This window comes from Sinocyclocheilus rhinocerous, unplaced genomic scaffold (assembly GCF_001515625.1).
Source record: "Sinocyclocheilus rhinocerous isolate Xijiao unplaced genomic scaffold, SAMN03320098_v1.1 scaffold4183, whole genome shotgun sequence".
Classification (NCBI taxonomy): Eukaryota; Metazoa; Chordata; class Actinopteri; order Cypriniformes; family Cyprinidae; genus Sinocyclocheilus; species Sinocyclocheilus rhinocerous.
Window position 1 is genome coordinate 122,513 of NW_015634469.1, and position 14,928 is coordinate 137,440.

The window sequence follows — 14,928 nt, forward strand, 5'->3', positions numbered from 1 at the left end:
CTCATTAGAGCAGGTGAATCTGACTACACTGTCATGCTGTGTGTTTGTTTTTTCACGTAACTCGCGAGGACAACTGAATAGAAATACATGTTTTCCTGCCATCATTTTGCAGTAGATGGTTTTTTTTTTCTCCTTATATTCGAATCAGACTGCAAACTCACTTGCAGGAGTAAAATATACATTTTATGGCCTTTCCACAGAAGTGACATAGATTCATCGGTGAAGTAAACATATGCCTTGATAATGACTTATAACTCACAGTTGTATTACAATATGCAAATGTAAATAAATCTAAACAAACACACCTTTGGTTCAGGGATCATAAAGTGAGTGACCTCTACTGGCCTCAATCCATAGATCATACAGCTGCAAGGCCTTCCATCTAAAAGACTTGTCCAAATGATGGTGCTGTGTGCCACCTAAAGGACATATGAAGACAAGACAATACTTTACTACTGTTACTACTTTACCAACACATATATACCAAACCTGTTTCACAGTCAATGGTGATCCTTAGCTAAATTATAAGAGTGTGGTGAAACTGGTTGATGACGTAACACCGTTCAGCTTACAGATGACTTTTTTGATTTCTCACATGAGGAATGTTTATGATTTTGTAATGGTATTTGACAGGAAGAGGACAGAGTCATAAAATGCCTTTTGCAAACCTGAATCTGCAACCTCTTTATGGTAAGTATACAGTGGGGACCAAACGTCTGAGACCACACTGAAAATTTGTGATTTAAAATCCTTTTTAAACCTAGAAATAAAGACAAAATATGTTTTAGAATTTTAAGACTGAAAAAGAAAAAAAAAAACATTTTCACTGGTGGTATCAGACTTCTGGACCACATGGTGTACAAAATAAACACTTTAGTGCATGTGTTTACTGTGTATTTTGTCAATACTCTTAAATTTCTATTACATTTTTTTTGTAATTAATTTTTATTTTTCATTTCTTATTTAATTCAGTGTATGTTATATGGTTTTGGTTTGTTTGTTTCTGACAGCCAGAGGCAGAGCACCATATAATTCCACACACCATTTAATAAGTGTATAAACCATTTAACGGTTTATACACTTATAAACGGTATGCATGTTTAATTGTCATCAACAGTATTGTTGTTTGTTTGTTTTTGCATATTTAAAAAGTAGAACGTTGACTATACTTCTGATTCTGCATGAACATACAGTAACTGACATGAAATATTTTTTATTGACGACATATTTTTTGGTGCAGTGTGCTATAGGCTACTCCATCTAAAACCAACTAAAATAGTAAAAAATAGTCAAATTATTATGAAGGTTTTATGACTTTCAGGTAGTCAAGACATGGTATATTTGTTCTTCTATAAATTCATTTTTCATACAGCAAAGCCGTTTTGCGCTTATGCAGACACAAATACACTACTGAGCGGATTTTTTTTTTTTATAATTTGTCAATTACTCCACTTTAAAAAGTAATGCGCCGCCCGGGAATCGAACCCGGGTCGCAAGAATGGGAATCTTGCATGATACCACTACACCAGCGGCGCCTATGTGATGAAAGGGGAAAAATCCCACCCTTCCCAAGTTACCTGAAACGTAAAGAAAATCACACCCTTCCATTCAAATCCTTACGCCTCCGTAATATTATTTAGGATGCTTTTTCAATTTACATGAGGGGATATTTGAACCTGACATTCACAGAACCGTTAAATGGGAATCTGCTCTAGCGACATCGCTTAATGTGAATGACTCATTCTTCTGAGCCAGATCTTTTCAATCGTGGATTGAACCGATTCACAAAGCCAGTCTGGAAAATTCGTTGACTGAATCCGTTCTCGAGTGAACAACTCACTGATCCATTAAACCGAGAACCGTCACTTTCGGCCACGTCTGGTGAGAAGAAAACGATATATTATTCAGCCATGATATATAAATTAATTTTAGTATAACTTTTTTAGAGCACGCCACGCTGGGATGTCAGGTGACGTAATGAATAACTGAATCGCTTTTTTGAACCAGTTCTTTGAAATGAACTGTTCAAAAGAATCAATTCGCGGAAATGACTCGAACTTCTCCTCAATAGCCGCCTGCCAGCTGTTCGGGGCGCTGCAGCACTGCTCTCATCGAGTCAACAAAAGAACCAATGACGCTGTCCATTCTTACACATCACCATTTCCCTCTACCGCTCAAATTCACTTCACAAAGGCTCGATGGACCGCAAAATATAAATACATAAAACAAATATCGATGCAATTTTATATAAATCAAATTAATCAGCCAAATCGATAATGACCGCTGGTAACCCGAGCGTGATGTCACGCCAGCCTCCAACACGCGCCACCCGGCGTCAGCCAATGGGAGCACGGGGAAACCGGCCCCTGCCATGACAACGCTTCCATCACTTCCGGGCTGAGAGCGACGGCCGGCGCGAGTCAGCGATCGCAATATACACCGACCCAGAAAAAAATAACAATCATCGCTCTGTATTTGCCGCGTCTAGCTCTTCTATAACACATTTTAAATAGGATGTTGCGAGTCTAACTGAATCAGCGGCGTCATCTTGGAAGAATAAGGTGAGTGTTTATTGTCTGTACGGGTCGTGTGGTGCAGATGCGCGCGGAGAACGTTGATTTACATGTGAAAGACACACATGCATATAGCAAAGCATCGTGCGTGTTATTACTCGGGTATGAAGAGGGTTTGCATGCTCTGACACCTCGCAACCGGAGGAATGTAGGATATATGACATCGCATTAATCTCTTGATACTGATCATCTCTCAGGCCTCTTCTGCTCCCAGCCTGCAATGACACACGCATTCATATACAAAATATTTTGTGCTTTTTAGCCATGATCATACACATCTCTCGTACTCCATACACCTGCATGCACACTAAGCACACAATCTCACATAAACAAACATGACATTTACACATTTCACACCCCATCAGCTTAGATTCTCTGTGTTATGGAAAGGCAGATGAGCATATTTTGTCATGAAGAAGATGTTTTGCTTAAATGAGGTCGCAGATGAGTGTGCTGGTGGCATGGGACTGCAGTTTGTTGTTGGGTGATAGGGAAGATAGTGGGTTGACATGCGTTGAGATAATCCTGCTGGATTATGTGCTATCAGTTGAAGGCCAGCACTAAGAATAAGTATCTGCAAATGCAGTGTGTTTGAATGGTGACCATGCAGGTTAGGCACTAGATGACTGGACTTTAACTTGAAATTGTATGATAATGAGAAGGTTTCTTATGTGGGCTAGATTTATGTATGTATGTATGTTAATAGGAACATACATTTATTGACATTTTTCATCCATATGCATAGCATATTCATGTCATAAACACACCAATCATTGTCATTTCTTCAAGAGTAGCCTCCATCTATTCTTTTAGGTGCATCAAATCTTTATGTTACTCAACCGTGTTCTTCTGTGTCTTGACATTCTAATGAAGTCCAAAACACACTGGTGCTTAATAACGGCTCACAATCCACGATATTGCCACAATTTAAATGAATGCTTCAACCAGAAAGGTAAAGCTTACTATTTAAGATGATTTTCTTTTCCATGCAATGAAAGTCAGTAAGTAAACACTGGTTGTCAGACTACCCCAAAACACAATAACGTGTATATGAATGATGTGAGAGAGTGAATGGTGACAGTATTTTTGGGTGAACCATTAAGGAATAGTTCATCCACAAATATGAAAATTCTGTCATTTACTCACCCTCATGTTGTTCCAAACCCATAAGACTTTGGTGAATTAAGATATTTTTAATGAAACCTAAGAGGTTTCTTTCCCTCAATGGAAAGTCGAGGCACCAAAACATAAAAGGTTATAAAGGCACCATAAAACAAATCCATATGAACTGAGCATATGGTTTAATCCAAGTCTTGGGAAGCGATGTAATTGCTTTGTATGATAAACAGATTTAATTTAGGCTTTTATTTACATTCACATTTAGTCATTCAACAGATGCTTTTATCCAAAGCGACTTACAAATGAGGACAATAGAAGCACTCAAAACCAACAAAAGGGCAATAATATGTAAGTGCTGTGAAGTCTCGGTTAGCCTAACGCAGTACACGTAGCAAGTTTTATTTTTAATAATAAATAAAAAGAAAACAAGTAGATAGAATAGGGAATGCTAGTGTTAGAGGGCCTTTTTTTTTATAAAACAAGTCGGCTCGTTTTTACAATGCCTTTATAGCCTTTCTGGTTATAAAGAGAATAAAAGAATTTAAAAACTCTCAATTTGTGTGTTTGAATATTAATCAAAGTCTTGAGGGTTTGTGGTGACAAGAGGGTTTCATTTTTTGGGAAAACTATCCCTGTAACGCTATAAATCATCATAAGCAAGATGCATTTAATGACATTTATTTCAGAAACACATTACAAGCAGAAAAAGATGCACCAAGCATGATTACAAAGAGATTTCAGTGTGATCTTCAGGTTTGTAGAGCGCGCAATGATGGTTTATGCTGCCACTGGAAACACGATTTACATACTTAAAATGCATCATAGATTGTGAGTGTTCGAGTATTCAGCAGTTCTTGAGTGTGAATTGATTTGCTCCTTCCCTATGGGCTGGATTCTTCACGATTGTCCCGGTACAGGAGTGCATGACTAATGTCCTCTATTCTCACACCCTGAGCACGAGGTGATGGACCAGCCGAACAGGTCCGAACACACCCTGGTTCTTCAAGTGGTGTATAAAGGGGATTATGGGTAATGAATGATGGGGCTCTGATTAGAATTCCTGGTAGGTGTGTCTGGAAGATATTCCTGTTCCTTCACTTCTGCAACCGTTGTCTGTGTTTTTGTGCGGGGGAGTTTGATCACAAGAGGAAAAAGGAAGAGAACACTTTCCAAAAACGTTTTGTTTTCACTTTAAGCCTCTGTTGTTAGTAGTTAAGTCCCCTTTACTGGTTCCTCCTCTCCGTGTTAAAGATGGCACATTTGTCACTGGCCTTTAGTGTGCTCCGTTATTCACACACAAAACATGTTGGTTCTTGCCCGTGCGAAACTCAACATCACAATGCTAGGCTGTTGAGTGTTCACCAGGGTGTTGCTATTTGGTAGCTAAGGCGTTCTGAGTGGTTATTTGCACTCTGCTATATGCAGTTTCTAGCATGTTCTGGCTGGTTGATTATTTCTCGGTCCGTCCTTCGGTGTAAGTCAGTGGGATTTTTTTCACTCGTTCAATAATGAATATTAATAAAGCAAGCATGATTAAGTCGAAATTTTAAAGCATTCAAGTTACAGGTATTAAATTAATGCAGGTGATCTGTACACATTGTGCCCTTGAGCAACACACACTCTTTCTTTCAGCTCTGTGTTGTGGCAGACAGTGCAGGTGAGTTTGGATCAGGTTGCTCAGGAGAGATGATATTTAATACCTGAGTTTGGCTGAAGATCTTCACTACACTGACTGCTTCTCAGATGACCATCTAAAACTAACTACTGTGCCTCATTCAGATGCACTAGTCCATCACCAGTATTGGGCCTTATGAAATATGGATTGAAACCATTTTGATTAAGTCGAAATTTTAAAGCATTCAAGTTACAGGTATTAAATTAATGCAGGTGATCTGTACACATTGTGCCCTTGAGCAACACACTCTTTCTTTCAGCTCTGTGTTGTGGCAGACAGTGCAGGTGAGTTTGGATCAGGTTGCTCAGGAGAGATGATATTTAATACCTGAGTTTGGCTGAAGATCTTCACTACACTGACTGCTTCTCAGATGACCATCTAAAACTAACTACTGTGCCTCATTCAGATGCACTAGTCCATCACCAGTATTGGGCCTTATGAAATATGGATTGAAACCATTTAGAGTGAATGTACAGAGGATGATTACACATTTGTTAAACATATTTCAATGGTAGAAGGGGTTTGGCGTTACCTGGTTATGCCCATCCAGCATTTTGGAGTTGTAAATGTGGATTTAAGCTAAATATTTTGATGCATAAAAATACATTTTAGAATTTCTACACATCTATAAGGAGTCATTGGTTGCTAAATGATAACTGATATTTTTCTTCGGGTTTAGTGTCCACTACCCAATAAATTTTTGGGACCTCTGTATTTTTATCTTGTACATGTTTAAATTCTGAATTGGCCATTTTCCACCCTTTACTTACTCTGTCTACACGAGATATGTCTGGCACGGCAAGTCACAACCTGTCAAAATTCCCCCTATATTGGGGAAGTCGTGGCCTAATGGTTAGAGAGTCGGACTCGTAACCCAAGGTTGCGCGTTCGAGTCTCGTATATATTTCACTATTGACTGATAAGTCATAGTGAGAATGAATGTTATGTTTCAAGTTTCTGGCCTACCAATTGAAATCATAATTTTGTAATTTCATAATAATACTACTGTTCCAAAGTTTGGGGTCAGTAAAATGTTTTTAAAATAATTGATACTTTAATTCAGCAAGGACACATTAAATTGATCAAAAATGACAGGGAAAAGACATTTGTAATGTTACTAAACATCATGTAATGTTACTCATTTTTAAAAATAAATGCTGTTCTTCAAACTTTCTGTTCATTAATGAATTCTAAAAAATAAGAAATGGATGCTTTGGATCCATGGAAAATAAGATGGATACTTTTTTTTATGATTGACTAACCTCATTCTGTATATTTCACACGGTTGTCCATCAGAATATTTGTTGATAAGTGAATAGGCCTTTACATAGTGGTCAAACTCCTCATATGTTAATGTGCTAATAATGCTTATGACACAACTGATTTCTGAACGACCTAGTTTTTGCAGCATAGTTTCTATAAATGGTCTGTGTGGACTTGGGAGAGAGATGTGAACGTTAGAGTCATGTCTTCATAATACACGTCTCTTTAGTCTGTGACATTCCTCTGGCCGGAAAAGGTTTTCACGTCCATATGCAACTGGTCTCCAGGCGAATATGTCTGGGATTTTTTTTGGGAGTCAGGGAATGTGCTATCTGTTATTGCTGCTCCATACTCAACCCTTTCACACAGCTTGAGGCCAACGACTTTACCATATGATGTTTATCACAGCAACATTCTGCTTGCAATCCACTATCCACAAGTAGTTTAAGAAGTCTATTTTTCCTCACATAGAGGAATGTTAAAGAGTTTGTGTTGCAATATTGGAATTTTTAGTAAGATAGTTCACCCAAAACTCATTAACTCACCCTCATGTTGTTGTAAACCAGTAGGACTTTTCTTCTGTGGAACATAAAAGAAGATGTTTGAGAAATGTCAATTACAATACAATAGAAGTCAATGGGCTCAAATGTTGTCAGGTTCCCAACATTCTTCAAATACCTTCTTTTGAGCTCATTTTTCTGTTTTTCAAATGTTCATGTAATCATTTCAGGGTCTCATTTGCTATCATTAAGTTATATTATATATCGTATATAGACCACCCTGCTTTCTAGACATGCAAAGTGACCTGACCTGATAAACTTCTGACTGCCTCTAAACCTCTGTTGTGATGGAGTCTACAATCGAAGCTTCAAGGAGAGCGCGTTTCTGCTGGGTAGATGATATTTGAGAACGTCTATATCCTGGATTTTCATTTTGACCTTCCTCTAAAGTATCAAAACCAAAGAAAAAAGTCTGCAGCTTGTATTTTTCCCAGCAAGAAAATAGGAAAGGGTTGTTTCCTCCTTTGCTTTTTCTTGTACAAGAGTGTTGTGTTTATCTGTAAAACGTGCATCTTCCCAGAGGGGTTTAGGGGGGTTGCACTTGAGAATTATTAACCTATTTCTTTCCAACATAATTTTTAAGTTCAACACTGCTTATTCTATCATATGGGCCACTGGTATATCAGGTCAGTCTTTATTTTGGGATTTCAGAAATTGGCCAAATATCCCTGTTTGTATTTCCTGTTCTGGATATGCTCGTCCACCCCCCATCTCTCCCCTCCTCAACACACACATGTATTCATAAGCATATCCTCCTCTCAAACAGAACACTGTTTTAGTGTGAGCTTCATCCTTCCAGAGCGACAAAGCCTGTCTTGTTTGTCGTCTGAGCTCACGGCGTTCACTGTCTGCCAGCCATGCCCAGTTAAATCACAATGACCCTGTCAGAGATGGGTAGCGTAAGTTTGAGTCTAGATAGCATCGTTTCCTAAACCTAAATCGATCCGTGTTATTTCAACAACTGTTTTTAACAACAAAATTACTGATAAAAACTACATTACCCATGATTCTGCAAAAATATGTCCACCAATGAGGGAACTGAAATGAGCAAATCACACCAAAGAACTCTTTAGCGCCCACTCACTCCCATGAAGCACAGTGAATGGTGTGAACACTCTTTGCTGCTTGTATTCCCCCACAGCTCATCCTTATTCCCAGGAGGCTTTGCACACCGTCATAGCAGGAAGCAAGAGTGGGAAAAAGAAATGGAACAAGAAGTTGCCCTCTTAGCCAGCAGGTTTGACAAAAGGCAGTAGTACGGCCAACAAGTACCATCTAGACCTTAAAACACTTCAAGAACGCAGAAGAACTCCGTAAGACCTTCAGAAGAAGAGGAATACTATCACATACTTGGAGGAAAGTAAAGAACAGCACAAAGTGAGTGGAGGACAATAGTCCAAGCTAAAGCTAGTGTGGTTCTGAGGGCAGTAAATCACTACCTTCTCTTTCTTTCTGTCTTCTCATCCTCCGATCTCTCGTTCCTCTCAGGATGAAGTTGAAGGAGGACATGTCTCCTCTCCTGCTGCAGGTCTTTCGATCAGTCGTCTGGGTTTATTCCGTCATCACGTTCCTGCCCTGGTACCTGCTCTCCGGAGCCAGCGAGAGGCAGGCCTGTGCTAAACGGGTCAAAGCGTGCTCTGTGAGTACAACAGTAGGAGTAATAAGCCCTAAACATTCATTCAGAACAGATTCATTTGACATACACTACTGTTCAAACGTTTGGGGTCAGTATGATTTTTTTTTAAAGAAGTCTCTGACTGCATTAAAGACTGCTTTATTTGGATAATAAATAAAGTAAAATTGTGAAATATTATTACAATTTAAAACAACTGTTTTCTATTGTAATATATTTTAAAATGTATTTTTTTCATGTGATGCAAAGCTGAATTTTCAGCATCATTACTTCAGTCTTCAGGGTCACATGATCCTTCAGCTGTCTGTTAGATTCACTGCTTTTATAGTAAACAGCAATGAACTGTAATTTATTTTTCAATTTTCCTAAGTTTTTTTCTTGATCTTTGAGATCTTCAAATATATGAGAGAATGATTCATTTGACATACACTACTGTTCAAACGTTTGGGGTCAGTATGATTTTTTTTAAAGAAGTCTCTGACTGCATTAAAGACTGCATTTATTTGATAATAAATAAAGTAAAATTGTGAAATTATTACAATTTAAAACAACTTTTCTATTGTAATATATTTTAAAATGTATTTTTTTCATGTGATGCAAAGCTGAATTTTCAGCATCATTACTCCAGTCTTCAGTGTCACATGATCCTTCAGAAATCATAATATGCTGATTTGCTGCTCAAGAAACATTTATTATTGTCAATGTTGAAAACAGTTGTGCTGCTTAATGTTTTTATGGAAACCACATTTTTTCACCACATAGAAAGTCCTAGAGAACAGCGTTCGTTTGAAGTACAAATATTTTGTAACATAAATGTCTTTACTGCCACTTTTCAATTTAATGCACCATTACTTATTATAAAAGTAATATTTTAATAGAAAAAAAAATTGAACTGACCCCAAACTTTTTAACAGTAGCGTACCTCAACACATAATGCATGCAAAAGAGGATAATTCAACTGCGATGGAGGGATTTGAGTCACGTTCATTACTGATCAACATCACTTAATAAAATTGCTGGTTAAAAAAAAACCATTGAGAGAAACAAATGTGATCAATCAGGTCACAAGTATGTTTGGATTTGGACTCTTTCCCGTCTTGCAATAGTGTTCCCTGACACATTTTGTCACCCTGTGCTTTGTCACATATGTCCAGATCGTTCCCCATGACCTCATTCTGATCTCCTGTCCCGTCAGGTAAGCGGGAGTCCGGCAGGGTCGTACCGGGCCGTGAACAGCCAGCAGAAATTGGTGTCCCTGCTGCATGAGGGTGTTAATACTTTGGATAAAGTATTTGAATACGCTGTAGTACACTTCCCTCAACGAGACTGCCTGGGCACTAGAGAGCTGCTGAGCGAGGAGGATGAGATACAGCCTAACGGCAAGGTCTTTAAAAAGGTGAGACACACACACACACACACAGACTCGTATTGTCACATACTCTCAAGGGCTTTGGAACTTTGTTCACACTGCAAGTGATACTGATTTATTGAATCCAGTCTGCAAATCTAAAAAGTGTTTTCAAATTGCAGTATATCCATATTAGTTGCTATATTATGTCAATGTCAAGAGACTTTCTTCTTAAATTACATAAAAAAGCAAGCTGTCAGTGGCTGTTTACATGCACAATTTTTGTTTCAGTCGGACTGAATTAATTCTGATTGATGAATCTGAATGTAGTGTTTACATGAACGCTAAATAAAGTGATCCATTTGAAGTGTGGATTGGAATTGATTTGTTTTGTGCACACTGCACGAACATAGAGAGTTTCCCACTGTGTGCGCATAATAACCATTCTTATGTTTCTTTATTTGTTTTAAACAGCAGAATTAATATTTATAATTTGATGACAATGAGCATAGCTGCATTTATTTGATCAAAAATACTGTAAAATCAATAATAATGAGAAATATTATGACAATTTAAAACAACTGTTTTCCGTTTTAATATATTTTAAAATATATAATTTATTCCTGTGATGCAAAGCTGAATTTTCAGCATCATTACTTCAGTCTTCAGTGTCACATGATCCTTCAGAAATCATTCTAATATGCTGATTTGCAGCTCAAGAAACATTTCTTATTAATATCAATGGTTGTACTGCTTAATTTTTGTGGAAACTGATATTTTTTTCAGGATTCTTTTTTGAAAGTTATAAATGTATTTACTGTCACTTTTGACCAATTTAATGCGTCCTTAGTGGGGAAAAAAAAGTATAAATTTTATTTTATTTATTTATTTTTCTTAATACCACAAACCTTTAAACATTGTGTATGCCTAAAAACATATTTAGGCTTTTAGTGTTTACAAAGACCCTTTTTTATACCCTCAGAAATGGTTTAAAACATATTTTTCTAAACACATACTTAAACAATATTCAAGTATATATCGAGTCTGTCTAAGGCTAAGGGGCCAGATCCAGAGAGAACTCACCCACAAACTCTCTTGAACTTTCTTGAAAGTTCAGTGGCCGTCTCTTTGTAAACTGTTTTTATCTCTGGCCTGTTGTTGTCCAGAACTGTTTACATGAAACTGAAAAGAAGTCACATGCTTATGTGAAAGCCGCTAGGAGTTTTAATACAATGCAGCTCTGCCTCTGTCTTTCTCTCTAGGTGATTCTGGGCGATTATAACTGGTTGTCGTATGAAGACACTTTCCATCTGTCTCAGAGGTTTGGTAGCGGGTTGGCTGCACTGGGCCAGAAGCCTCTTTGTAACATCGCCATTTTCTGCGAGACTCGTGCAGAATGGATCATAGCGGCGCAGGCTTGCTTCATGTACAACTTCCCCTGTGAGCAATTAAATCACAAACACAGAGTATTGTCTGCTGCATTATGCTGACTAGGAGAAAATGCCAGGCCAAAAATAGCAGCAACTGCTGTAGAACTAGATGAAAGACTACCATCACACTGAAGAATTGAGAACTGTTCGATTCAAGCACACACACATGCATGCTGCAGGAAATCTGATTCACAACGTCTCTGGTTTTATCACAGTTCACATGTTAACAGTGAATTTGAATTAGTGCATCTCACTATGATGTGTATCTATAATTTAAAAGATGAATATAGTATGCCAAAGGTATCTGGATAGTTTTTTTTTGTGCATGCTTTTTTAGACTGATATTACCCTCTTGGGAATTACAGAAGAGAAGGTGAACAACAGTAATTTTACTGTTACTGAAAATAAAGTGATTATTATTGTTATCAAAAACTTGGCTTTTTATTTTACAGTACAATTTGATTGAATTTGTAATATGTTTATTTTTTTCTTTCTTTCTTTATTTTATTGATCTTAATTTTAACATTTAAATAATAATAAAAAATATTATTAATAATTTATTTTTATTGTATAGTCATATTAAATTAATACTCTTACTGTATATATTGAAACTTTATTTATTATTAAATACTTTTTATTTTACAATACAAAGAAATAGCAATATATGTATTTATATGTTTTTAATTGAAATCATAACAATAATAATAATTTATTATTATTATTTAAAGAATTCAGGGTTTCTTGATGTTATTATTAAATACTCAGCTTTTTATTTTACAGTAAAATTTTATTGAAATAGTAATTGTTTATTGATTTGTTTAGGTTTTAACATTTAAATAAAATAATAATAATATATCATTATTATTATTGTCATTATTTTTATTAAATTCTCTACTTTATTTTACAGTACCGTTTAATTGAAATGGTAATATTTTTATTGATTTGTTTTTATTTAAATTAAAAATATATATAATATTATTATTATTATACTGTTATTCATTATATGAATACTGCCTTACTGCATATTCAAACTATAGCCTATAGTGAAGTACATACCTTATGTAGAAATATGAACATTTGTGTGTAGCCTCTGCCTCTGACTCACTCTTTGATATTTAAAGGCACAGTTATAAATCAAAATCTAAATGATTTTCTTTCTCTTGGTCTCAGTGGTGACTCTATACTCTACATTGGGAGGAGCAGCTATAGCTCATGGGCTAAATGAGACTGAGGTTACACACATCATCACGAGCAAAGACCTGCTGCAGAGCCGCCTCAAGGTGAAAACACCACACACTCCATATATACAGTATAAGACGCATGACACGCCAGTGGGCTCATCAACGATCAAGAGCTGCTGTCACTCATGCTCTCAATCACACTCTCTCTCAGGCCATTCTGATGGATGTGCCCAGACTGAAGCACATTATAGTGGTTGATAAGAAGCCCAAGAGTTTGCCTGATCTCCCCAGAGGCATCATGGTTCACAACGTGGCTGCTGTGCAAGAACTGGGAGCCAAACCTGAAAATAGTAAGTCTAAGTGGCATGCTGCTTTGTTTGAAATGTTTATATGCATACTAGGGCTGCACGATAAATCGCATGCGATATTTAACGCGCATCTTGTCAGAAAGCCGGTTCGCATAGTTATATTTGCATGATGCATATGGTTTCACATACTACTTTTAGTTTATAGCATATACCAAACAGTCCAAACATAGCCTCGGGTTCCCAAAAACAGATGGGCTCTTGCTCGTTGACGATAAAAACAGCATCTTTTGTTATGTTTTGAAGTGTACTAACACAATAATGACCGAAAGTCATAAACATAGTTTGTTGGGAAAAAGAAAGACAGCAGGATCTTCTAAGACTTTTGAGGGCATGCGGACCGGTGTTGAGAACCCACACGCTCAGCCTTTGTGTCAGATAAGAGCAAGTGTTCAGAAAAGCCCTTTGGAGATAAGAGAGGGAGATGTTATCATTATTAGAGCAGGTTTTCTCCGTTCAAAAAGACTGAGATAAGAGGTTTAGACATTTCACTGGAGCATTAGACCTTTGTTTTTATGTGTTGCCTGTCTAGCGCTCACACATTTGAGACAGCAGGATGAATGATACTAGGTGCATTCGATTTTAAATAATCATGTCTTTGTCCCTCATATGTGCATATTCTCTCTGAAGGCTTCACTCTCCATAGAGAGAGCTTTGGAGGGTTGAAGGGGAAGGAATCAAAAATAAAAGTAATTCGGCACTTTAACTTTCCAAGCCAACACAACTTAATACTTAATTCAGCAAAGACATTAAATTGATCAAAAGTGACATTAAAGTGACATTTATAATGTTACTAAACACATCTGTTTCAGATAAATGCTATTCTTTTGAACTTTATATTCATCAAAAAAATCCAGAAATAATTTAGCACGGTTTCCACAAAAATATTAAGCAGCACAACTGTTTTCAACATTGGTAATAATAAGAAAAGTTTAATATTAGAATGATTTCTGAAGGATAATGTGACGTGACAAAAAATGAGCTTACATTTAATTACATTTATATTTAGATTACATTTTAAAATATTAAAATAGTAAACAGTTACTTCAAATTAAAATAACATTTCACAATATTGCTGTTTTTAACTGTTATTTTTGATCGAATAAATGCAGCCTTTGTGAACATATATTTATAAAAAATAAATTAAAATAAATAAAAATGTATAGTTAACTTAAATATTAAAGGGTTAGTTCACCCAAAAATGAAAATTAGCCCATAAATTACTTAGGTGTATATGACTTTCTTCTTTCAGACGAATCCAATAGGAGTTATATTAAAATTTGTCTTTGATCTTTCAAGCTGTTTAATGGCACTCAGTGGGTGTTGCAGTGCATCAGTCCAAAAGAAGTTAAATAAAAAGCTCCCATCCATAAAAAAAAGTGTCTCACACGGCTCCGGGGGGTGAACAAAGGCCTCCTGTAGCGAATCGATGCGTTTTTGTAAGAAAAATATCCATATTCAAACGTAATAATCACTTTAATGTAGCTTGCGCCAACAGTCCTACACGGAAGCAGTTCCGGGCGGATGGCGTTGCGCATGCACCACTCAGAAGTGATGAACGCGGAAACGCAGCGGAGAGATCAAAACAAAACAACGGTCACTAATTAGAAGCACAGAACGAGGATTTGTAAAGAAGATTTGTAAAAGCCAAGAGGAGACTGGTTTTCCTTTGCTAAAGTAAGGAAACTTTGCTTCCTTTGCTCCTGTTAACAAACGTTGGTTTTCACGAGACTCACCAGCGCATGCGCAACGCCGACATCTTACGTCATCCCCCGAAGCTG

The 14,928-nt window shown here is 36.9% G+C and overlaps 1 protein-coding gene and 1 non-coding gene across 3 annotated transcripts in view; one reads left to right on the forward strand and one right to left on the reverse strand.

The window, feature by feature from the left end:
• Positions 1-1,464: 1,464 nt before the first annotated feature.
• trnag-ccc (transfer RNA glycine (anticodon CCC)) lies at positions 1,465-1,535 on the reverse strand. Its single transcript has one exon. It is a non-coding gene; the product is annotated as a tRNA-Gly (tRNA).
• An 832-nt stretch (positions 1,536-2,367) lies between these two features.
• Positions 2,368-14,928, forward strand: part of LOC107745612 (long-chain-fatty-acid--CoA ligase 3-like) — a 24,353-nt gene continuing 11,792 nt past the window's right edge. Inside the window, exons 1-7 of one of the 2 annotated variants that reach the window (XM_016559515.1) lie at positions 2,368-2,561; positions 8,332-8,567; positions 8,679-8,829; positions 10,019-10,219; positions 11,434-11,611; positions 12,772-12,881; positions 12,994-13,132. In XM_016559515.1, coding sequence (XP_016415001.1) covers positions 8,680-8,829; positions 10,019-10,219; positions 11,434-11,611; positions 12,772-12,881; positions 12,994-13,132 — 778 coding nt within the window. In that variant the 5' untranslated portion in view covers positions 2,368-2,561; positions 8,332-8,567; position 8,679. Of the gene's footprint in view, positions 2,562-7,330; positions 8,568-8,678; positions 8,830-10,018; positions 10,220-11,433; positions 11,612-12,771; positions 12,882-12,993; positions 13,133-14,928 lie in introns of those variants that run through there. The other variant, XM_016559516.1, reaches the window with a different exon arrangement.